Raw genomic sequence first — 21,232 nt, forward strand, 5'->3', positions numbered from 1 at the left:
TGGGCCAAGCCAGTCAGGGATGTGCACATGCAACCACAAAGGGACAGCCCACGTGAGACCCCATTTAAGGATTAAGGTCATAAATCCACCAAAATGAAACCTTCTTCCCTTACCCCACAGTTTACAATGACAAGGTATCAGAGATTAGATCAGCCCTGAATTCAGGTTCAGCCTCACATTTTGTCCAAGAACATTCAGAGAGAGCTGAAGTGGCCAACAGCTGCCACAGCTGCAAAGAGATGAAGAAAAACCCTGCAAGACCCTGGCAGAGACAGCAGCAAAGCTCTGAACCAACATTCACAGTGGGCTTTTGCTCTGGATTTGCTTTTCCCTTCTATCCATGGTGCTCTGCACCTCCCAAGCTCTGTGCTCTGCACCTGAAACCACGATGCCACGTGCAAGATCTTCCTGCACCACATTCTGTCATTTTTAATATCTGATTCACCATTACTGCTTGATAATATTCCATCCACACAAGCAGAGTTTTGTTTCATCTCCTACATGCTTAAAAAAAAAAAAAAAGAAAGGAATAGAAGAAAATTCTCTGTTGACTTTTCTGCACATAATTTCTTCCCTATCACTGGGCTGCCAAGTGTAGCCTTTGGCAGTGAGAAGTGGAAATTAAAATTATTTGGGGCCTTGTTTCCATTACAAGCATCTTTCCTTGCTTCTGGTCATGCCAGTGGTCATGCAGAGGAAATCACCGATATTTGATGTTTATGTGGTGTAATAGCAAGAAAATCAGCACAGACCAACTCAGAAAGGAAGGGCAAATGTTCATGAGAAAGCAAATAAAAAAGGGTGGCTGTTTCTGAGGAAAGTGCTGTAACATCCAGACTCTGGCTGTTTCTCTGGTTTTACATCCCAATTTCCCCACTGAAATCATTGTTCACATGTAAAGTTCTGCTACTAAAAAGTCCATCAGGCCCAAACACAGGTCAAAGGCTCCTCCTGGACAAGGTGCCTCTGATTTTACCAGGAGATATTTGCATTTTTAAAATAAATCATCAGCTTAAAGCTTTCTGCACACGTACACCTTCAGCTGCTGGACACCTCCATCTTCAGGAAGTATTTTATCCTTTCTGTGCAACTCAACCCAGACCTTTTATTAGATTGCCACTTTGCAGCTCGCTGGGCTATTTGGCTCTTTTGGGGAAAAGCAGAGCAGCAAACAGCCCAGTTGTTTGGTTTAGCAATGAAGTTCCCCACACATGCAATGCTAATTTATTTCATTGAAAATGTCCCCACTAATGGCACTCAGAGCACAGGCATGGCAGTCCCTTTCACAGAGAAAAGACAATGGCTCCAGAGGAGCTATTTCCATCTACCAGGCCAATAACCCACAAACGGGAAAGGATTTTCACAAAAGCCCCAAATGGTTTCCAAGGAGCCATTATGGCACATCAGGTAAATAAAATATTATTGAAATGTATTTTTTGCATTTAAATCACTTGCAGCAGGTGCATAGGAAGCAGCTTATAATAAAAAGGCTCCCATTCCTGGAATACTAACGAGGATCAATGGAAATATTCAGCAAAAGGGAGCAGGAGCAAGTTCTTTCAATGGCAAGAGGAACAATTCAATAAAAACATTCAGAAAAGGGAGCAGCGGCAGGTTCCTACCATGGCAAGAGGAACAATTCCCACAAAAAACATTTGGAGAAAGGACCAGCAGCAGGTCCTTACCATGGCAAGAAGAACAATTCCATAAAAACATTCAAGAGAAGGGAGCAGGAGCAGTTTCCTACCATGGCAAGAGGAACAATTTCATGAAAACATTCAGAGAAAGGACCAGCAGCAGGTCCTTACCATGGCAAGAGGAACAATTCCATAAAAACATTTGGAAAAAGGACCAGCCGCAGGTTCTAAGCATGGCAAGAGGAACAATTCCATAAAAACATTCAGCAAAAGGAGCAGGAACAGGTCCTTACCATGGCAAGAGGGACAATTCCATAAAAACATTCAGAGAAGGGAGCAGCAGCAGTTTCCTACCATGGCAAAAGGAGCAATTCCATAAAAACATTCAGAAAAGGGAGCAGGAGCAGGTCCTTACCATGGCAAGAGGAACAATTCCATAAAAACATTTGGAGAAAGGACCAGCAGCAGGTTCTTACCATGGCAAAAGGAACAATTCCCATAAAAACATTCAAGAGAAGGGAGCAGCAGCAGGTTCTTAGCATGGCAAAAGGAACAATTCCCATAAAAACATTCAAGAGAAGGGAGCAGCAGCAGGTTCTTAGCATGGCAAAAGGAACAATTCCATAAAAACATTCAGGAAAAGGGAGCAGGAGCAGGTCCTTACCATGGCAAGAGGGACAATTCCATAAAAACATTTGGAGAAAGGACCAGCCGCAGGTTCTAAGCATGGCAAGAGGGACAATTCCCCAAAAACATTCAGAAAAAGGAGCAGGAACAGGTCCTTACCATGGCAAGAGGAACAATTCCATAAAAACATTCAAGAGAAGGGAGCAGGAGCAGGTCCTTACAATGGCAAGAGGAACAATTCCCCAAAACATTCAGAAAAGGGAGCAGGAGCAGGTTCTAAGCATGGCAAGAGGAACAATTCCATAAAAACATTCAGGAAAAAGGAGCAGGAACAGGTCCTTACCATGGCAAGAGGAACAATTCCATAAAAACATTCAAGAGAAAGGACCAGCAGCAGGTTCTTACCATGGCAAAAGGAACAATTCCCATAAAATCATTCAAGAGAAGGGAGCAGCAGCAGGTTCTTAGCATGGCAAAAGGCACAATTCCATAAAAACATTCAGGAAAAGGGAGCAGCAGCAGGTCCTTACCATGGCAAGAGGGACGATCCCCACGAACATGGTGCGGCTGACGAAGATCTCGGACACCACGAGCTCGCTGACGGAGTCGTCCCGCGGGTATTCCACCTGCCAGGTGATCTGCTGGGCCCCTGCCAGGCTGCTGGCGTTGTCGATCTCAAAATCCATCTGCAGGATCTCGTAGGAGGTCATGTTTGCTCTGGAAAGCAAGGCAGAATTCCCCGCAGCGTCACCGGGATGCCGATAGCAAAATGGATTTTCATCTCTCTTTCCTACTCATCAGAAGATTTGCCATGAAATTCAACGTGCAGGCTTGAGACACTGACAGAAGCCCAAATAAAACTGCACATGGGCAACTGCAGAACTTTCTAAGTAAGGTGAAAGTTCATCTTTTAGTTTTCCTCAAATGGAGGCATTTTTCCCATTAAACTCAGGCATTCATTCTCCATAATCACAATGAACTTACAGAATAAGCCACAAACCCTTGGAAGAGCACTGCACAGAAGTTGCTAAATTATTTAATATACCATTATTATAATTTTGATGCTGCACAACAGCAGAATACTTGGCCATTCCTCATGTTCTACCAGAAATGAGCTCTTGTGTAGGGGGAAAAAAAAAGTCCTTCAAACCCAAACTGGTCTTTATCTCAGTGAAAAAATGGATTTGCAGAAATTATACATGACAATAAATGAGGGGTAGATTATCCCTATTTTCAATTCATGACAACATTCTCCTCGTCAGTGGTGCAGACTTGTAATTATATGGCAATCGTATATTTCTCATCTGGAAATAAAAGTTTAAAAGTAAAGAAATGGATGTAAAGGCACAGCATTCAGAAATGAATTTAAGAATTATTTCTGCTTCCTTTCTCAACAACAACTCTTATCACTTTCTTCAAGTCCAAAGCTATGTAAATATAAATAATTAATCCTCAGGTTAGAAAAACAGATCTTGTTTTTGTGTTACAGAGAAGCAAACAGACACCAAGATTTAACCAACAGCACAGGGTGCATCCACAGCAGGGGTCTGTTTACAAAACAGACCTTTGCTCATCCAAACTTCCCCACAAACTGAGTGGGTTTGTAAACTTGGAGTGAGTTGTTTTACAAATCAAAGTTTACACACAAATATTTACAAAGAATACAAGTTCCTAGCCCAGACTCCCAGACAGACCCCACAGTGTGGAGGCCTGATGGAAGTCACAAGCATGGAGAGGGGATGGAAAGGCTCTGACTGCAGAGCCAGCTGCTTCTTCTGATGGAAAATCACCTGATTTTATCAATACTGCTCAAGTTTTGGGGTAAAATCTGAATTTGCTGTATGTCAGGCCAATGGTACATTCCCTGTCTGTGTGTCCCTCCCCAAAGCAGCCATTCCAGGAGCTGTGCCCACAGAAGTTTTAGCTGCTGCTGCAGACAACAGAGACTTAAAACATCCTTTTCCTCTTCCCAAATGCACTGAGGCAGAATCTGGGTTTGCCATATGTTTCTGAAGGAGAATTGTAAAGGGGGGGGGGGGGAAATCTGAGCAGGAATTATTGATTTTCGTGTTTTCTTTCTGACAACAAACAACCTAAACATATGCTTCAATGCCTGGAGGATAAATATTTTCCATGCTGACAGAAGATAATATCCACCTCCAGGCAAAACTAGAAGCTATTAAGGCATCTTTTGTGTGGCCAACCAGACAACCAGCAAAAACCTCTTAAGATAAATTTTATTACATAATAATAGGGATGTAATTAAACCATTTCTGTTAAAAGCATAAACTGAACTTCATTGTTTTTTTGTGTATCACCTCCAGCAGTTTGTTTTCTCTAAACTGCATAAAATTAATATGCTCACAACACAGAACTAGAATTCAGATATGAGCTTTACACTAACTATGGATTTAGATATTGGGCCTGTCAAGGTGTGTTTAGGTCTGCAGTTTCACTTCAGTCTGTTCAGGCCAATAGTTGCCACTCACAAAACCACCCAGGAGTGGTTCCAAATTGAGAACAAAATTGAGTGGAGGATCTGGTGCAGAGACACCAATTAAATACCAGCCCAGGTTAGTCTGCAGTGACAGATCCATTCCATGGGTCCCACTGACTGGCACTTCTTTCAGTTCAGCCCACCACACCTTCAATTATTCCTTTCCTGGTTTTCCTTTTACACATCCAGAAAGAAACCACAACAGGGGTTTGTATCTTATACAGAAACCTTCCTCAGGTGCAGCTACATTAGCAGGTGAATTCAAACAAAGATGCATGAACATGTGAATTCAAACAAAGCTGCATTAAAAGGTGAATCAAAACAAAGCTGCATTAACAGCTGAATTAAAACAAAGCTGCATGAACATGTGAATTAAAACAAAGCTGCATTAACAGCTGAATTAAAACAAAGCTGCATTTACAGGTGAATTCAAACAAAGCTGCATTAAAAGGTGAATCAAAACAAAACTGCATTAAAAAGTGAATCAAAACAAAGCTGTATTAACAGGTAAATTAAAAAAAAAAAAAGCTGTCCTCCCAGGTCTCAATCCTGGTTCCAAAGAGAATCCTTAGCACCACTTGGAAAAACAACTCCAAATGCTTGTCAGAGGTTTTCTGCTTTGTCTCAGTAGCCAATTATGTAGCATGACAGACACATGAATATTGATTAAAGAAGGCTCCACTTCTCTCTTGGGCTTCTGCTGCAAGAGATGGCCTTGAACCATCTTCACCTGCAGAACCTCCCCTGAGTGCACAGCTTTGGCAAACCAGGATTCAGCTTTCTGCACTCGCATTCCCCAGCAGGTGAATGAATTTTCTCTAAAATTCTGGTCTTCTTTTGTCCTCTTTTAGAGGCTGAGCCTTGGAGCAGTGCCAGCTGCTGTGGTATCTGGGACACCAAGTACCCCACAGATGAATTCACCCTCTTTGTTCTAAGCTTCTTCCCAGCTTACAACTCTAACAAACTCGTGATAAAACCTGAAAAGTGAATTTCTTTCATGTTCAGACTGGTGCTCACCTACTGGCTGCTGCATCTCTTATCCTACAGAGGTTTCCTGGTAGAAAGGCTGGTATTACATCCATAATTCTTGCAATTTATTAACCATCCTCTGTAATACCATGTGGGAGACCACTGCCTTTTTCTACTGAAATTGATGGAGGTTGCTAAAGTAAAACCAGAGATAAATTAAACCATAATCAAGACCTCAAATGTCAGCATTTACTTATGTCAGCTCCATTAGCTGATAAATTCCCATCCCAACACCTGCATTTCAATGCCTCTCCTGGCTGTGCAGAATTATCACTGTAAGGTTTTTAAAGGCAGTGTTCTCCCTGCCAGGGCAAACCTTCAGCTTTGGGTCTGATTTGTAACTGGGGGCAGAACCTTGCTCTTGGTGCCCACTGTCCACCTGCAGCTGCCTGGTGAAGACAAAATGCCACCAGTGGGAAAATCCACAAGCAGAGAAGACAAGGACTGTAACTCATGCTGTTATCAGCCATTAAATCCTGTTAAACCAAACTTTATCCTATCAAGATTTTTCAGCTTTTCCTGGGGACTTATTTCATTTTTCTCTTAAATAAGTTTGCACTCTTGGGGAGAGTCTGATGGAATCCAAGGATTATAAATCACTTCTCCCTTGCAAATCTTTTTTCTCTTTTTTGGTTAAATATTTCTATTGTCCAGTGAAGTTTTCTCCCAGTTTAGGATTTTGCCAAACTCTAGTTTAGAGAAGCAATAAAAAATAAAAAGTCAAAATTACTTTTATAAAAAAAGATTATTTCCTGCAAGCACAAGGAAAAGACCTTATAATTTTAGGCAGCTGGCATGCTTGCTAATAAGTCCATTTCTATGGAAATGAGTTCATAACTATTAATTTTGCCTGCTCCTGATCTATTCTTGATGAGCCTTTCAAATTTAGAAAAGCGCTTCATGATTCTCTCAATTTGGTAATTACTAACTCCCTTTGATGAATCCAGCCCAGTGTTTCAGACATGAGACATTCATTACACATTTTTCTCTCTGGTGAGAGGAAAAAAAAAAAAAAAAAAAGAAAAACCATGGGTCTTTTTGGATTTATTTCCTCTCACAAACTCCTGTAAGTAGGTCCTCTTCTTCAAATGGTGATTTATAATCCTATTTGCATACCTCCACACTCCTGTCTCTGCTAGGGGCTGGAAGAACGCCCAAATCCTTGAGATTTCTGCACAGTCTCCTGTTGTGTGCCCTCATACCTGTCTGAAGCATTTACAGCAGGTCCCAAGCAGCCCAGCCAAGCTTTGTCACACCCCAGTCCCCATCCCACACCCAGCAGCTGGGAGCTGTGGTTGTCATCCCAGTCTGGAGTGGAGTTTGAGCACAGAATGGCAGATCCATTCCAAGGAAAGCCAACTTTAGCTCCAACCAGCTCCAGAATAAAGGAGTTATCAGCACAGGAAAGTGCTGCTGAGTCCCAGAGCCTTCCCAATAGACACATCCACGTACAGGAAATGCAGTTTATTTTTACAAAATAACAGGTCTCTGTGAGGGTCCAGCACAGCTCTGATGTGAGAGAGGTTTTAACCAGCACCACGAAATCACCTGGCACTGAAATAACAATGAATTGAATTTGTCTGAGCCCAACATGAATTACTGAATTAATGGAATTATAATCTGACTAACATTATGGCAGCAGCACAACTGGTCTGTATTTACTTTAAATAAACAAAATTAGTCACTATTAAGAAAGATTGGCATTGCTAACCAAGCTGAAGGGCCTGCCCTGTGTGTCTGGGGAGAGAATGAGAGATGCAGGGTGGCATTTCTGGGCACTCTGCAGTGCCACACCAAGGCTCTGCTGGCTCCCACTCACGGGTCAGCAACAACTGAGCTGATAAAAGTCAGAGCCCTCCATTACTGCACTTGGCTATTACAGGAAATCACGAGTTCCATTCACTCATAAAATAATGCTTTCAGTAAGTGGCAATTTGTTTATGAGGCCCACAGCAGTGTAAATAATACCCTCAAAGATGGAGCGGACACGAGGCATTGGAAAAATTGGAAAATAGTACATGTGGGGTATCATGTTGCTTGATATCTTTTCTAGGTTGATAATGGCCAATTCTTACTCTGACAAACTGTAACCAAATTCTACAAGAATTCATTGACCTTACATTACCAAGGTACATTATTATCTGTAAAATACTTCAGTAAAAAAGGTCTCGCTCCTTTGATCTCAAGAGGATTAATTCTGTAAGTATGGTTTACTGAAGAGCAAACACTTACAAGAGGAGGCTTTTGGAAGTGCTCAAGACCCTCATTTCCTGCTGAAGTCAAATGAAGCAGCAGATGGCCAGGATCTCTCAGGGAAAAGATCCAGACTGAAGGTCCTGACCTTCTCCCCCTGAGGAAATTAGGATCCGAGCAGCCTGAGATGAAGGAAATGAAAGCAAATACCTACCAAGAGCAGCATGCAGTTGCTGAATGATGAAGATTTGCATATTTCAGCCCTTCTGCCTTGCTGAGTGCTGCTTTCCTGCCCAGGGCACCTCCAACACCTGGGTGTGTCCCCCCAGCCACAACATCCTCTGAGGAGATGTGACATTCACATTCTCTGGACACAGAGACACCACTCTGTCTCTCAGGAATTCTTGGAGAGGCACAGAGAGAAGAGGAGAAAACAATCTTTATCCCTGCCCCTTTGCTTTGCCCACGTGGAATGTGGTGTGGAGATTGTTCACCTGCAGGGATTGCTGGGCTGGATTCTGGTGAAGGTTGTTTGGGGTCAGTGACCAGTGGGATCCAGCTGTGTTGGGCTCTCAGCAGAGTCACAGTTTGAGTTAGATGGGTGAGTAAGCAGTGAGTGTGTAGAATAGCACAGTATCTCTTTAAATAGTATATTAATGTAATATAGTGCAGTTTTAATAAAGCTGTCCTTCAGCCTTCTGGTCTGGAGCAGACATCAGCATTTCTGCCCTGAGCCGGGGTTCTCTGCATTTTTACTATAAGGGGAAGCACCTGCTGTCACACACCAGCTTTGACTTGATAAAGGATATCAGAGCCTAAACCCTTTTCTCCCAGCTTGAATAATTCTGATGAGGCTGTAAGGACACAAAGCTGCTGTCTGACAGAGAACTTGCTTTGTTGTCAATATTTTCCCAAACATTTTTTTGGTGCCTGATCTTGGTTCTCTTTCACTGCCATAAAAATTCATGCTCTTCACAGATGTACAGGCAAAGAAAATGGCTACAGAGGACAAACCCAAGCTTCTAAATCCATTAAGAATGTATGGATTGACATAGCATGTTCTAACAATCCAGTAAAAGCCATAAAAACAACACAAAAATATTTTTGTTCAAAACACACCACCAAGACCAGGTATTATGATGTTATTTTGCTTAGCCAACATTTTCCCACAACTGAAAACAATAAATCTAGATAATGAGCAAACCTTTTAAGCTCTTCAGCTTCTCCACTGCCAATTCACAACTGTGCTGCTCACTAACAATGTGCAATAACTCCCACTTTATTTGATTTTATCAACATCATCATGACAACCCTGGAGACAACTGAGACAATTGCTTCAATTATTTTTATTTGCTTGCACCCTTGTGACAGTGCACAGAAATGCTTCTGGTAAAAGAGTCCTTAGATACTCTTTAAGTCAACCTTTAACAAAACAACTTTTAGGGCTGAACTCGGGATGGGGTAATTGGTGAGCTCCACTGGTAACGTTGCTGGGCACTGGGAGCCCATTTGTACCTTTGTCATTACTCTCCCCTTTTGGAACAGCACGCAATCTTTTGGGGCTTAAAAAAGCATTTTGATTGCGCTGGAATATTTTTCTGATTACTATTTAGAACTTCTTTATTGCTGTGTTGTGTGTTTCTTAAAATAAAGATTCTCTGTCAGGAGGAAGCGTCTTGTTGGGAAACATAACAAACACATCCAGTGAGAAACTGGGGCCAGGCTTTGGCTGATGTTGGAGGCAAATATAGAGGGAGCTATTGTTGTTTAAAAAATAAGAATGATTTTATGATGAAAGACTTATGCTGAAACCTATCCAGTCAATAAATATCAACAGCCCAAATGGTGCTTATAATTTTTCTTGAACTATTGAGAATCCTTACATTTCTACATGCCATAATCACATGGTCTATTTTCAACATTGCTGTGAAAGCAGCTGAAATATATCAAAAAGCAGAGATGAATTTTTAAATAACCAGTGACTGAAAATTAAAGATAATAAACTCAGTGACATAAGAAGCTCTTTGCAGTGCAGGAACTCACACACAAAGATCTCTGCAGACTCCACAAAGGTCTTTAAAAGAACCAGAGAGCAGCTCAGGGAGCCTGGATGACCCAAGGCATGGGGAACTTCAGCCAAGCTGACAACATTTCACCTCAGGGAAAACACAGGGGAGAGGCTCCATGAGATAGGAAATATTCCCTGGGAATCCCTGGTGACACTGGGCTCTCCATATTGCCACCACACAGGCAAACACCTGAGTTTCCTGTCCACTCTTAACCCAGCCCCTCCATGGTCCCCACACCAGGCAGCAGCTCAGCACAGCTTCATTCAGAGCCTTGCCCTTCCCCTGTCAGCCATGAAATGGGAGGCAGGCACCAGTTTCATTTGTCTGTGCCTCTTCCAGATGGATTGTGAGCCTCGGGAGGAGTGATTCTGCATGGCAGCTCCTGCATGTGCAGTCACTGGGGCTCTGGAGTGCTGTATTTACCAATGCTCACAACTCCTCACCTTCCCAGGCAGAGATGACACCTGGGGCAGGTGACCTGGAGACTCCCTAACAGCTCAGACCACGCGTCCAGCAGGAGTCCTTGCCATTTTAAACACTGCTATTTTAATGTGGTATTAGCACCAGGTGATCAGACCTTTCTGTATGCACCAATCCCACGAGAAAAGAAAAACCTTGCGAGAACCAGGAGGCAGCTCCTTGCAATCCAGTTGCTGGCTTGATTTCAGAGTTACAACTGAGGCTGACAGCTGAATCTCCCTGGGGAGAAAAATCAGCCAGAGGGGATCTAGGGATGCAAATTCCCCACGCAGGGAATTTCTGAATGAAAGCAGGAGGGAGCCAAGCTGCAGCCTGTGACATGAGCACACCTGAACTGCTGCAGGATGCAGGAACAAATGGGGCTCTCCCCATCAGCATTCAAAAAGTCTTATTCAACACTTAACTGAAAAAATTTAAAAAATTTGGAACTTAATCCTTTGCTCAATGGGCAGACTGTGTAAATGACTAAATAACAGAATGCCCAAGACAATGGGAAGCTAAAAACCAGTCCATATTTTATTCTCTACAGCTTGCTAAAGCTGCACAGAACTCATAGGTCTGCTGTAGAAGCTGCTGTGATGCCATCTGCATTAAATAATTAAAGAAAAAAAATCAAAATAGGGGCATGGCAAGAATTATTTTATTCCCCCTACATTCTCTTCAGCTCCAAACAAGTTTAAGCACCTAATGAACAAGACTTGGCACTCCTTGAATCCAGTGCACTCTTAGATGGAGAGGGAATGTGCAGGGTGTCCTGTGGCTAAGAAATACAAGTCCATGGCTAAGAAATAAATGTCCATGGATAAGAAATGCATGTCCATGGCTAAGAAATACATGTCCATGGCTAAGAAATACAAGTCCATGGCTAAGAAATACAAGTCCATGGCTAAGAAACAAATGTCCATGGCAACATCCTCAAAGCAGGGAGGGCAGGGAGCAGGGCAGCCCATTAACATCAACACAAACGGGACCTCCTCTCTCCCCACTTCCCTGACAGACACATGGTGTACACAAAGTTGGTTTATTTTAAAGGCTGATAATTATGTTTTACAAAAGAGTTAAGCTCTTCCTCTCGCTGTTGGTACCCACTGAACAGACAGTAAAAACATGAAAGTGAAACTGGCGCAGAAACATCCGTTTCCCATGTTTTAATTAATAAGCAAGATTAATTTATCCAGCTGAGTGAACACAGGGTGGCTCAGGGTCTGCATTCAGTGCATGAACAGAAAGAGCATCTGCAGTAAGTCTCTGAACCTCCACCCTTTGAGCTTAAAGTCCTGATCTTCACACCAGAACTAAAAGCAAGAGATAAGCAAAGAGTTCCAATGTAAGTCACGCCATTAAAAGATTATTTTTGTCCTAAAAATGAATCTGAATTTTTCTAGACATGCAAAGATAGCTCCAAATAACAAAACGCAGAGGGGTGGATTTCATATTTCTCCTTTTAAAAATCATCCCACAATTAGTTTTTAATGGCACAAAAGTAAGGTCAGCACCACAGGCACCCCGTAACATCTCCAGGTCACCTTTCCAAAGGGCAGCCACGACCTTGGCACACTCACAAGACAACAATTTCCCAACACAGTGACAGCTCAAGGGGAGCTGCTGGGACATTGCTCAAAGCCAAGGTCACACCCCGAGCAAATGAGTGCAGGCACAAGTGAGGAATAAGTGAGGATCATTCATTCAGCCTCTGGAAAGGAATAATTAGAAAGGAAAGGGGAGAATTGGTGTTCCACCCAATGTATGGTAAAAGCCAAAATATGATCCCAAAACTTCATTTAAAGGAAGTTCCTCAGCAATGAAGCCTTTAACAACCTGAGGTGGGGTGGGCTGAGTGTCCCAGCTGAGCAGAGCAATCACACCAAGGACATCACACCAAGGACATTCCATCCCTTCTCTTCCCAGCGAGAATTGACCCAAAACAGCAAATGACCCAAACTCAACAGTGACAGAAATCCTGCTGTGGTGGATGTGGTGTTCCCCTTTCACCCACTGTGGCAGTCACACAATTTGGGCATGGTTTTGCTTTTTCATTTTCCATGCTACTATCAAAAATTTCACCCAAGCAAAAAATACCAGCTGTCACAAAGAACAAAGAGACAGATAAAAGGATTTCTGGAAAAAGAAGGCAGGCTCCTGTAAACACTGCAAATCATGCTAAGCTACATAAAATATCCCCAACATCACGGGTTAATGCAAAGTAGAATGTACAGAATCATTCTCCTTCTATTCCTCTCTTTTCTGAATCTCTTCAGGATTTCATCATCTCTTCCCTTCTCCCGCCCCCCTCCCAACTCCCTTCCTCCCCAAACAAGAAGATGCTCAGCCCTGGAAAATTGTTTAGCTGAAATCCTTAGATTTTTGTCGAGGCCTGGCATTCTTTGGACAGCTGTATTTACACCCCTGGCTGCTGGGTAGTCATGCTGGAAGCAATTAGCTTTCATGCTTTTTCAATATTGCCTTTCAAAAACTTTGAGATCCCTCATCTCTATCGATTTAGATGTAGAGAAGCACAGGAAAAAAGAAAAAAAAAAAAGAAAAAAAAAAAAAGAAAAAAAAGAGAGTTCATCCATATGCTGAGCTCCTTTAGTCTCATTCAAATGCAGCAACTTGAGCTCCCCACCACCTAATGAATGCCACCACAGCCACGTTCCCAGCCCGCCAGGGGAGATGCTCAAAGGCCGTGAAAAGCATCACCACAACACTCAAAGGCAGCAGCTTCCAGCACTGCTGGGTCCAGGGAAGGTTCAGCAGCCAGCAGCCATCTCCCGTGGAGTGGGACAGGTCACCTTCGAGCACCTCTGTGGAGTTTAACAACACTTTCAAGCGCGTCCTTTATATTTTCTAAGAGGAAAATCTGTCACTGCTGGACTATTTAAAAAAAAAAAAAAAAAAAAAAAAGAGAAAAAAAGGAATGGAAAGAAAAAACGTAAGAGCGTAGCTAAATGTATACTGATTGCAGTAATTGCATCCATTCCTCTGCTGGAAAGTCTTGTATTGTATTTCTAATATGTGCTGATAAGTGCATTCACAACATGATTAACTGCCTCCAGACAAGAATGGCTATTATGTTTAACAGACTGATTAGCAAGTGACAGAGCTGCAAACTGTACTCCCTGTAAATTGGCTGCTTTTAAATTACAGCAACTTTTTTATGGTTCCATTTTTAAAATGCAGTGGCTTGTTACACATGTGCACCGTAAATTCCTATCTGACAGTAAGGAACAGAGGATACTGAGCTCCAAACTTTCAGTCTTCAGATCTCAATTACATTGCTCATTTTCTTGTTAATTGCACCAAAATCTGCACCGTACATGGCTCTCATCAGGCATCATCCCATTTTCAATACTGACCTCTCCAAACCTGCCTTTAAACACAGGGACAGTGATTTCAGTCCTTCTCTTCCCAAAGTTCTGCCTTATTTTTGCTGGTTCTGTAAGCAGATGACTAAGATGAGATTTGGTGTATTCTCCCCAGGATTTGATCCATTCCCCTTCTCACAGCTACAGGCGCCTTTCCATGGGCTCTCAGAAGCCCCAGTGCCCTCAGAGCAAGGCAAAGGGAAGAAGTGCAGGGTCTGTCCCTGCTCAGCTCCTGGAACTCAATCACAAATCTCAAATCCTCCTCACTTCACGCTGGCCACAGCATGAGGCTCATCCCTGCTACAGCCAGGGCTGCTCCTGCTTCAAGTGAAATGAGCTCCTCATTAATTCCCTCTATTTTATCCCAACAAAGGGTAGGATTTGGGCACCCAGCTCCTTGTAGTGAAAATCCTGCCGTGCAATGCACGGCTCTGCCTTTTTTGATTGCTCTTATTTTTATCTCTGTAATGTATAAGAGCACCAGCCTTGTTTTGGGCCCCTGTGCATTTCATACAAACACAGCTACAGAGACAGTCATGACCCCAGAGAGTTTGCAGTCCACAAGACAGAGAGAGAAAAGAGATTTAACAATCTGCACCAATTTAAATTCATACAGAAGGCACAAACCCTTTAAGTACAAATTTATCTAGAGACTTTCAAGCTCAATGACATCATGTACTTCAAACCAACTTATTTATAACATAAAGCTTCGTATAACTTGTAAGGAGATAGAATAAATCAATTTGCTCTATCACAGAACTTCATCAGATACAATACAGATGGCTCTGCTACCACGGTTAAAAATAACCTACACATTTTTACATCAGCTCAAGGCATTTATCAAACCAGGAAACTGGTGGAGGAGGATGTTGTCTGGCTTGCACACAGAAATGGGAATATCCACCCAGCAGCTTGGGGCTTTTATTAATCTTATATCACGTGTTTATAATTTTATTCTGAACTGGGAGAATTCCGTTTCCAAAACCATTTATCTTTGCTAAATACCAGGACAGAGCAACTTGAAATTTTCTATTGAATGTAGATTAAGAGGGGAAAAAATAATCCAAAGGGCAGCCTGATTGTAGAAGGGGATAGAAAACACTTGAGTAACAAACCCACTCTAAAGCAAACCTGGCTGAGCATCCAGCACTTCCTGCTGGATAAAAAAGGGTGATGGGAATTAGCAGACCCTGAGATTGCACCACAGCAGTGGCTGTGCAGATCTGGCATCCTCCTGCATGCTCCTCAACCAGCCAGCTTGTGATTCCCAGATAATCTGCACCAGGCAGGGAGACAGAGTGCACAACCCCCCCATGGCCCTGCAAATAATGCTGCTGGAAGAATGAAATCCATTTATTTGTTTCTCAGCTTCCATCGCTCCTGTTCTCACATTCCACCCACAGAAGGGAAATTAGGTGTTGATGTTTGCTGGGGATTGATTTGCTGAAGGGTTTACGGGGAGGTTCCTCAAGGAGCTCTGTTCAGCTCTTCCCACTGGAAGGAAACCACTGGAGAGAGGGGACAGAAAGCCACCATGGACAAAGGGCTCAGGCTGCAAATGCCCAACGAGACAGGATCATTCTCTGTGTTGGGGGGGATTCCAGTACCTGTGCAAGCCCTGCAAAAGGAGGAGGGAGAGCTCGTGCTGTGACCACTTTTTTACTCTTTTTGAAACCAGGTATAATAAGCTCCTGGGTCAGCCAGAGCTTTGACATCTGCTGCCTAAGATTTTTCTTCATAATGAGCTCCCTAAAGAAGACCAAAAGCCTTTGTAGCTCAAATAAAGGCAGATTTCATCACAATAAACCTCGAATATGTAACATTAAACAGGGAAAACTCCAAGCAACTGGATCAAACAGAAGGGAAATATCAAGCCGTGTACACAGCCCTCCTCCAGACTGGTGTCACTGCAGGCAAGCCCTCCACACTCCTTCCCAGCTAACCTGGAGACTCCCTGGGCTGCAGCAGAGCCTGCCCTCATCTGGTGGTCCCCAGGGAGATCCCTGAGGTCTCCACAGCCACTGCTCCTGCTCCCTGTGCATCCCTGCTCATCCCTGTCCATCCCTGCTCCCTGTCCATCCCTGTCCATCCCTGCCCATCCCTGTCCATCCCTGTCTCCTGTCCATCCCTGTCCATCCCTGCCCATCCCTGTCCATCCCTGTCTCCTGTCCATCCCTGTCCCTCCCTGTCCATCCCTGTCCATCCCTGTCCATCCCTGCTCCCAACCAGCTCCCATGGCTCCCCTACACTTCCACATTCCCCCTCCCTGGCAGGTTTCCTGCACTTCATGCTCAAGTCTCAGGGCCAGCTCACCATTCTGAGCCCCCTTACTGAATGATGAATTTGGCCTCCCAGTTCACCATTTTGCTACAGTCCCTTGCCATCAGAACAGTGCCCACAGTGAAGACCTAGCAGTTATCTGATCCAGAATTACCTGGAGATCCCTCTCCCGAGCAGATGCTCGCTGCAGGACCACGTGAGAAGCTAAACTCTCTGAAGTCCTTTGAGCTTTACAAGCTGCTTTCAGTGGGCACACATTGAAAATCTGTTTGCAGTCTAATCCCTTCTTCTGAGGACAACCATCAATTTAAAAAAGTGACAATCAAAATATAAACAAATTCTGGCTAGAATATCAAGCTCAGAGTTTACTTCTGCCTTTAGGAGATAAATTTAAGGGAAAAAAAAAAAGATACCAATTAGAATTCATTAGATACACAATTTAAACTTATTGCATATTAAAACATAAATTAGTCATTCCCTACTACATCACTTTATCCACTGCTCCATGCCCATATTTTGTTTTCCAGGGGATTCCCACAGCACAGCTAATTATGTGAATGCTTCTGCAGGTTCTAATTGGGAATGAGATCAGTTGATGAACTACTTTGACAGGGATTCCAACGAGTACTGGGAGAAAGTGGGGCAATCCCTCAGAGCAGCCTGGTCTAGTGGAAGGTGTCCCTGCCCCAGCTGGGCTTTGAACTGGATGATCTTTAGGGTCCCTTCCAACCCAGGCCATTCCATCATTCTGTGATCTGATTTTGGTTATCTTTAGCACCTTACTTTCTCATCTTCATTATTCCCGTGGCTAACAGGCCCGTGTGTTCCTCCCCTCCATTTCATTATTATTTCATTATTATTTCATTATTATTTCATTATTCTTTCATTCCATTATTTACCAAGCATCCAAAGCCCAACTGGAAATCTGCTCCCAGAAATGAAAGGATCACAAATCTGCTTCCTGAAATGAAAGAATCATGACAGGAAAAAGCTGCAAGAAGATCAGTCATAGAAAGGTCCAGTAATAACCCAGCAGGCCACAACGCTGCTTTGGAGATCTGCAAGCAGCCAAGAGATGATAATACTCTAATTAAAACAGCAAACTGCAAAAGGTATCCAAGAGGTTTTCCTGCCCACCCAGCCCTGCACAGACATCAAGCAATAAACTAAACATCAAGTTACTCTGGGAATTGTTTCCATAAACAAAATACAGATAATGAGGTATCCCTCAAAACTCTTCTCTTTTTTAAAATTTTAATTTAAAAATGAGAGGAGCGTGTGAATAAAAGGGAAGGTGTCTGAAGCAAAAGGACAGATGGTTGTGCTTCCAGAGAGGTGCACAAAACTGAGGTTTATTACAAGCCTTTTCTTTTACTTAGAGCTTCTTATTTACTCTTCTTTCTCTCTTCACTCACCTATTCATCTCCCCCTCAGAGCACTGAAAATTCAAGCTCCCATCGAATCCTTCCGATTCAAATTCAAATTGAAACACACACAAGCACAGCACAGCTTTCAGCTCAGAAGTTTGAAGGGTTTTGTCGAAGATTTTGGGGGCTTTTTTTTTTTTTTTTTAAGTGTCTAACAAGCCAATTAGAGGCTGAATCAGTACCTTTCAGATGAATACACAGGAAATGAGAGGAACATGGCAGTGGTGACACATCCTGCAGCCTGAGCCCCCGGGACATGTGGCACGCGCTATTATTTTATGTATAATGAGTAACTGCTACTGTGTTTATCTCATCAAGAAAACCACCTTCCCTCCTCGCTTTTGCATTCCCTGGGTGCTCAGCGAAGTGGTTTTGCTTTTGATGAAGGTAAAGGCATCAAGAATCTCTTCAGATCCATCCCTGGGCTCTGGTGATGGAGGCACTCACATCCCTGGCTGCACAGACAGAGGTGTGCCACCAAACAGGGCCAGCAGAGAAGGCCCCGTGCTACTCTCATTTCTGATCTTGTGCAGAATGTTTATATTTCTGTTTTTATATACTTATACATTAATATTTCATACATTTATATTTTTTCTACTTTTATATATTTTTTATTAAGTCCCTGTTCAGCTAAACCCTCGGAGACCCTGCTCACATGGCAATGTTTAATGGGTTCATGGACTGCATTTCAACTGTTCCAATCCAAGAAAATGAAATACTCCAATTCAGAGCAAATTTCTCTGAAATTAATACCATTAATATCATCCTGGCTGAACACTAAACACTTGCAGGAAAGCTGAGGTATCCTGGATTTCCTCTTGGAAATCCTTTTGTTGAGCAGCTCAAGGTACCCTGGGAATGTTACTGAGGTGGGTCCTTCCTTCCTGTACCTTCACTTTTGGTCTTTAACCTTAGGGGGGAAAAATTATGTGCATTATAATTAAAAAGAAAAGGAAAAAATAATTTAAAGCTAACAGTCATTGCAATCACCATAATAAATTTATAGGAAATACATTTAACTATTGCCATGGCAATCAGGAAACTGTTTTGTTATAATTAAAAGGATAATTACCTTTCTCTATTTTAACAAACTCATGAATTAAAAATTTAGGACAGCTTTGCCAGAGTAAATTTATCTGCATACATTACAAATCACACATTCCCATGGCATTTTTCTCTTTAACTCGTCATGGTTTTTATATTTTATGCCACGTTTAATATCTCTATGCCATGTTGTAGAATTCAAGGTCAGGTTGGACGGGGCCTGGAGCAACCTGGGATAGTGGAAGGTGTCCCTGCCCATGGCAGGGGGTTGGACAAAATCATCTTTAAGGTCCCTTTCAACCCAAAGCATTCTGTGATTCCATGCAGCAAGAGAACTCCGAGTATCTTATTCACCCACAAATCTCAGGAATGAAGGAACCTGCGAAAGTCACTTGGCAAATAATCTCAAATTACAACAACGTGCTCAAACCCCACCCAGCCTGAGAACAAAGCAAAGCTTTTTGCTACAAACTGTGCATCAAGAAACCAGGGTGAGTAACTCTGGTGAGTTTTGTGAGTAGTGAGTAACTGCTGTGTTTTGGTTTGTCACCTCGAATAATGCAGCACCGAGCAGAAGCCCTTGTGAGCAATGAATGTAACCTGGTCACATTGCTCCTTTCAGCAATGATTTTCTGTTGTTTGCAGGTGCAGGTCACGGGTGAGATATAGACCATGATCCCTTTTGTGTGAAATATAGATCTCTCTAAACTGTCTTGTGAAACAGGCACCGGCTGGGAAACTGCCTCTTCCTTCTAGTTTTTGTTTGGAAGAGAGAAAATGGACATTTGCTTGTTACTTAGTTGAAATAGAGATGCTGCTGAAGACTGTAAAAGGAAAAAGAAATTGAAATTATAAAAAAAACATGAGCTGTAAGGATATTTAGTATGTAATTATTTAAGCAGAAGACCTTTAATAAACTGGATACTCAACCCCAGTTTATAAACTCAGTATTTAAAGACCAGCTCCATTTCTGGGGAAAAACAAGCCAGGACTGCTGTTAGATCAGTAATATATTTTAGCATGGCTTTTTCTTTTCTACTGTAAAAATGTCTAATATTAAATGTACAGTATTAAATTGGAAGGGAAAGCAAGCATTAGCCAGGGCAAAGAATCAGAAATCAGAAAAAAGCACCTAGAGAGATAATGCACACATATAATCACGTGGAAAAACAGAAATAAAGGTGGTGCATCTCTGCTACAATAAAGTCAAGAGGTCCAGGGAGCAGCAGAACAAATGGAAATGAGCTTCAGGATGGGATCTAGCAAGGTCTGGGTGAGACATTTCAAAGCTGGGCTCTCCTTGGTGTCCAGCCAGCACAGGGATGATGCTGGGGCTTCTCTGTCTGCAGGGTTTTTAACCCACACACTCCTCCCTCTGTAACATTTGTATTTCAGGAAAGGCAAGGGAAATTCAGGAAAGGGAACCGGGCATCTTGGAAAACTCTAGCTCTGACAAATTGGGATGAAAACAGCACACAGAGCTCTGGGGGAAAGCAGGCAAAACCAAACCAGCAGATCCAGATGACACCAAGGATTTCCTGCCAGGGATTTCCATGAATGCAGGCAGGCCTACATCACCCTGCTTCTGCTTAGGATTAGAGCTTTGCCTCAGGGAAATTCAAATCCTGGGTCAGCAGTTCATCAGGTGGCTTCAAGCTAAGGGACACAGTCCAGGACAACACCTGAGTCTGCAGCCACTGCAGGCCAGTGACCTGCACACCATCAACATAAATAGAAATAGAAATATAGAGAAGTTATATTAAATGTGTGTGAATATATAAATATACAAATATAGAAATGTAGAAATGTAGAAATATAGAAATATAGAAATATATAAAATATATACATATAGATATGTATAAAATATATAAATATAAATATAAATATAAATATAAATATTTTAATATATTAATATAAATATAAATAACCAGTACCCAGCCAGGCAAAGGGAAGGGAGAGCAGGAAACATCCCACATGGAGCAGAATCTCCTGACTGCTGAGCTGCTCCTTCCTTCTGGAGACACTGAAAAGGAGGAACTCTGGATTTGGCAGGTCACAGCCCCAGCTCATTCCAGCACCTCAGAATAAATGAAGCAAAGGCCGTGCTGAGCAGAGGAAGGGATAGGGACTCTTCCTTTTGCCTTACTCCAGGTTTTTGCTGCTGTGACTGCTCTGGCTGGGAGTCCAGTCAGGCATCCCTGCCCTGCTGTGATCCCAAAGATCCCCAGGGGATGATGCCTGAGGGACAGTGCCAGGGAAAGCAAGCAGTGACACCCCTGGCCAGCCAGCAGCAGCCCACAGTGCAGGGACTTAGAGGGAAAAGAGAGAAATGTAAAATAAAAAAAAAGGGAGTTTGACTATTACTGAATAGATTTTTCTCTTGCAGAGATGCCCCTTTCCTTTCCAAACCCACATAAACTTTTATAATCCACAACATCCTCTGGCACGGCCTCCCCCAGGGCTGCAGCTGGTGAAGCAGCACCTCCTTTCATTTTGAATCTGCCAGCTGCCAGTTTCAAATGATATCACCAACTCTTTTTTGGAAAAGACAGTCATTTCCCTATTCACCTGCCACACTGGTAAT

At 42.8% G+C, this 21,232-nt stretch overlaps 1 protein-coding gene across 1 annotated transcript in view; it reads right to left on the reverse strand.

The window, feature by feature from the left end:
- The window catches only part of TMEM132B (transmembrane protein 132B), a 229,659-nt gene that overhangs the window by 70,469 nt on the left and 137,958 nt on the right, over positions 1-21,232 (reverse strand). Inside the window, exon 4 of the mRNA XM_053993808.1 lies at positions 2,795-2,981. Coding sequence (XP_053849783.1) covers positions 2,795-2,981 — 187 coding nt within the window. The remainder of the gene's footprint in view (positions 1-2,794; positions 2,982-21,232) is intronic.

The sequence above is a fragment of the Vidua macroura genome, chromosome 18, assembly GCF_024509145.1.
Source record: "Vidua macroura isolate BioBank_ID:100142 chromosome 18, ASM2450914v1, whole genome shotgun sequence".
In the NCBI taxonomy this organism is placed as follows: domain Eukaryota; kingdom Metazoa; phylum Chordata; class Aves; order Passeriformes; family Viduidae; genus Vidua; species Vidua macroura.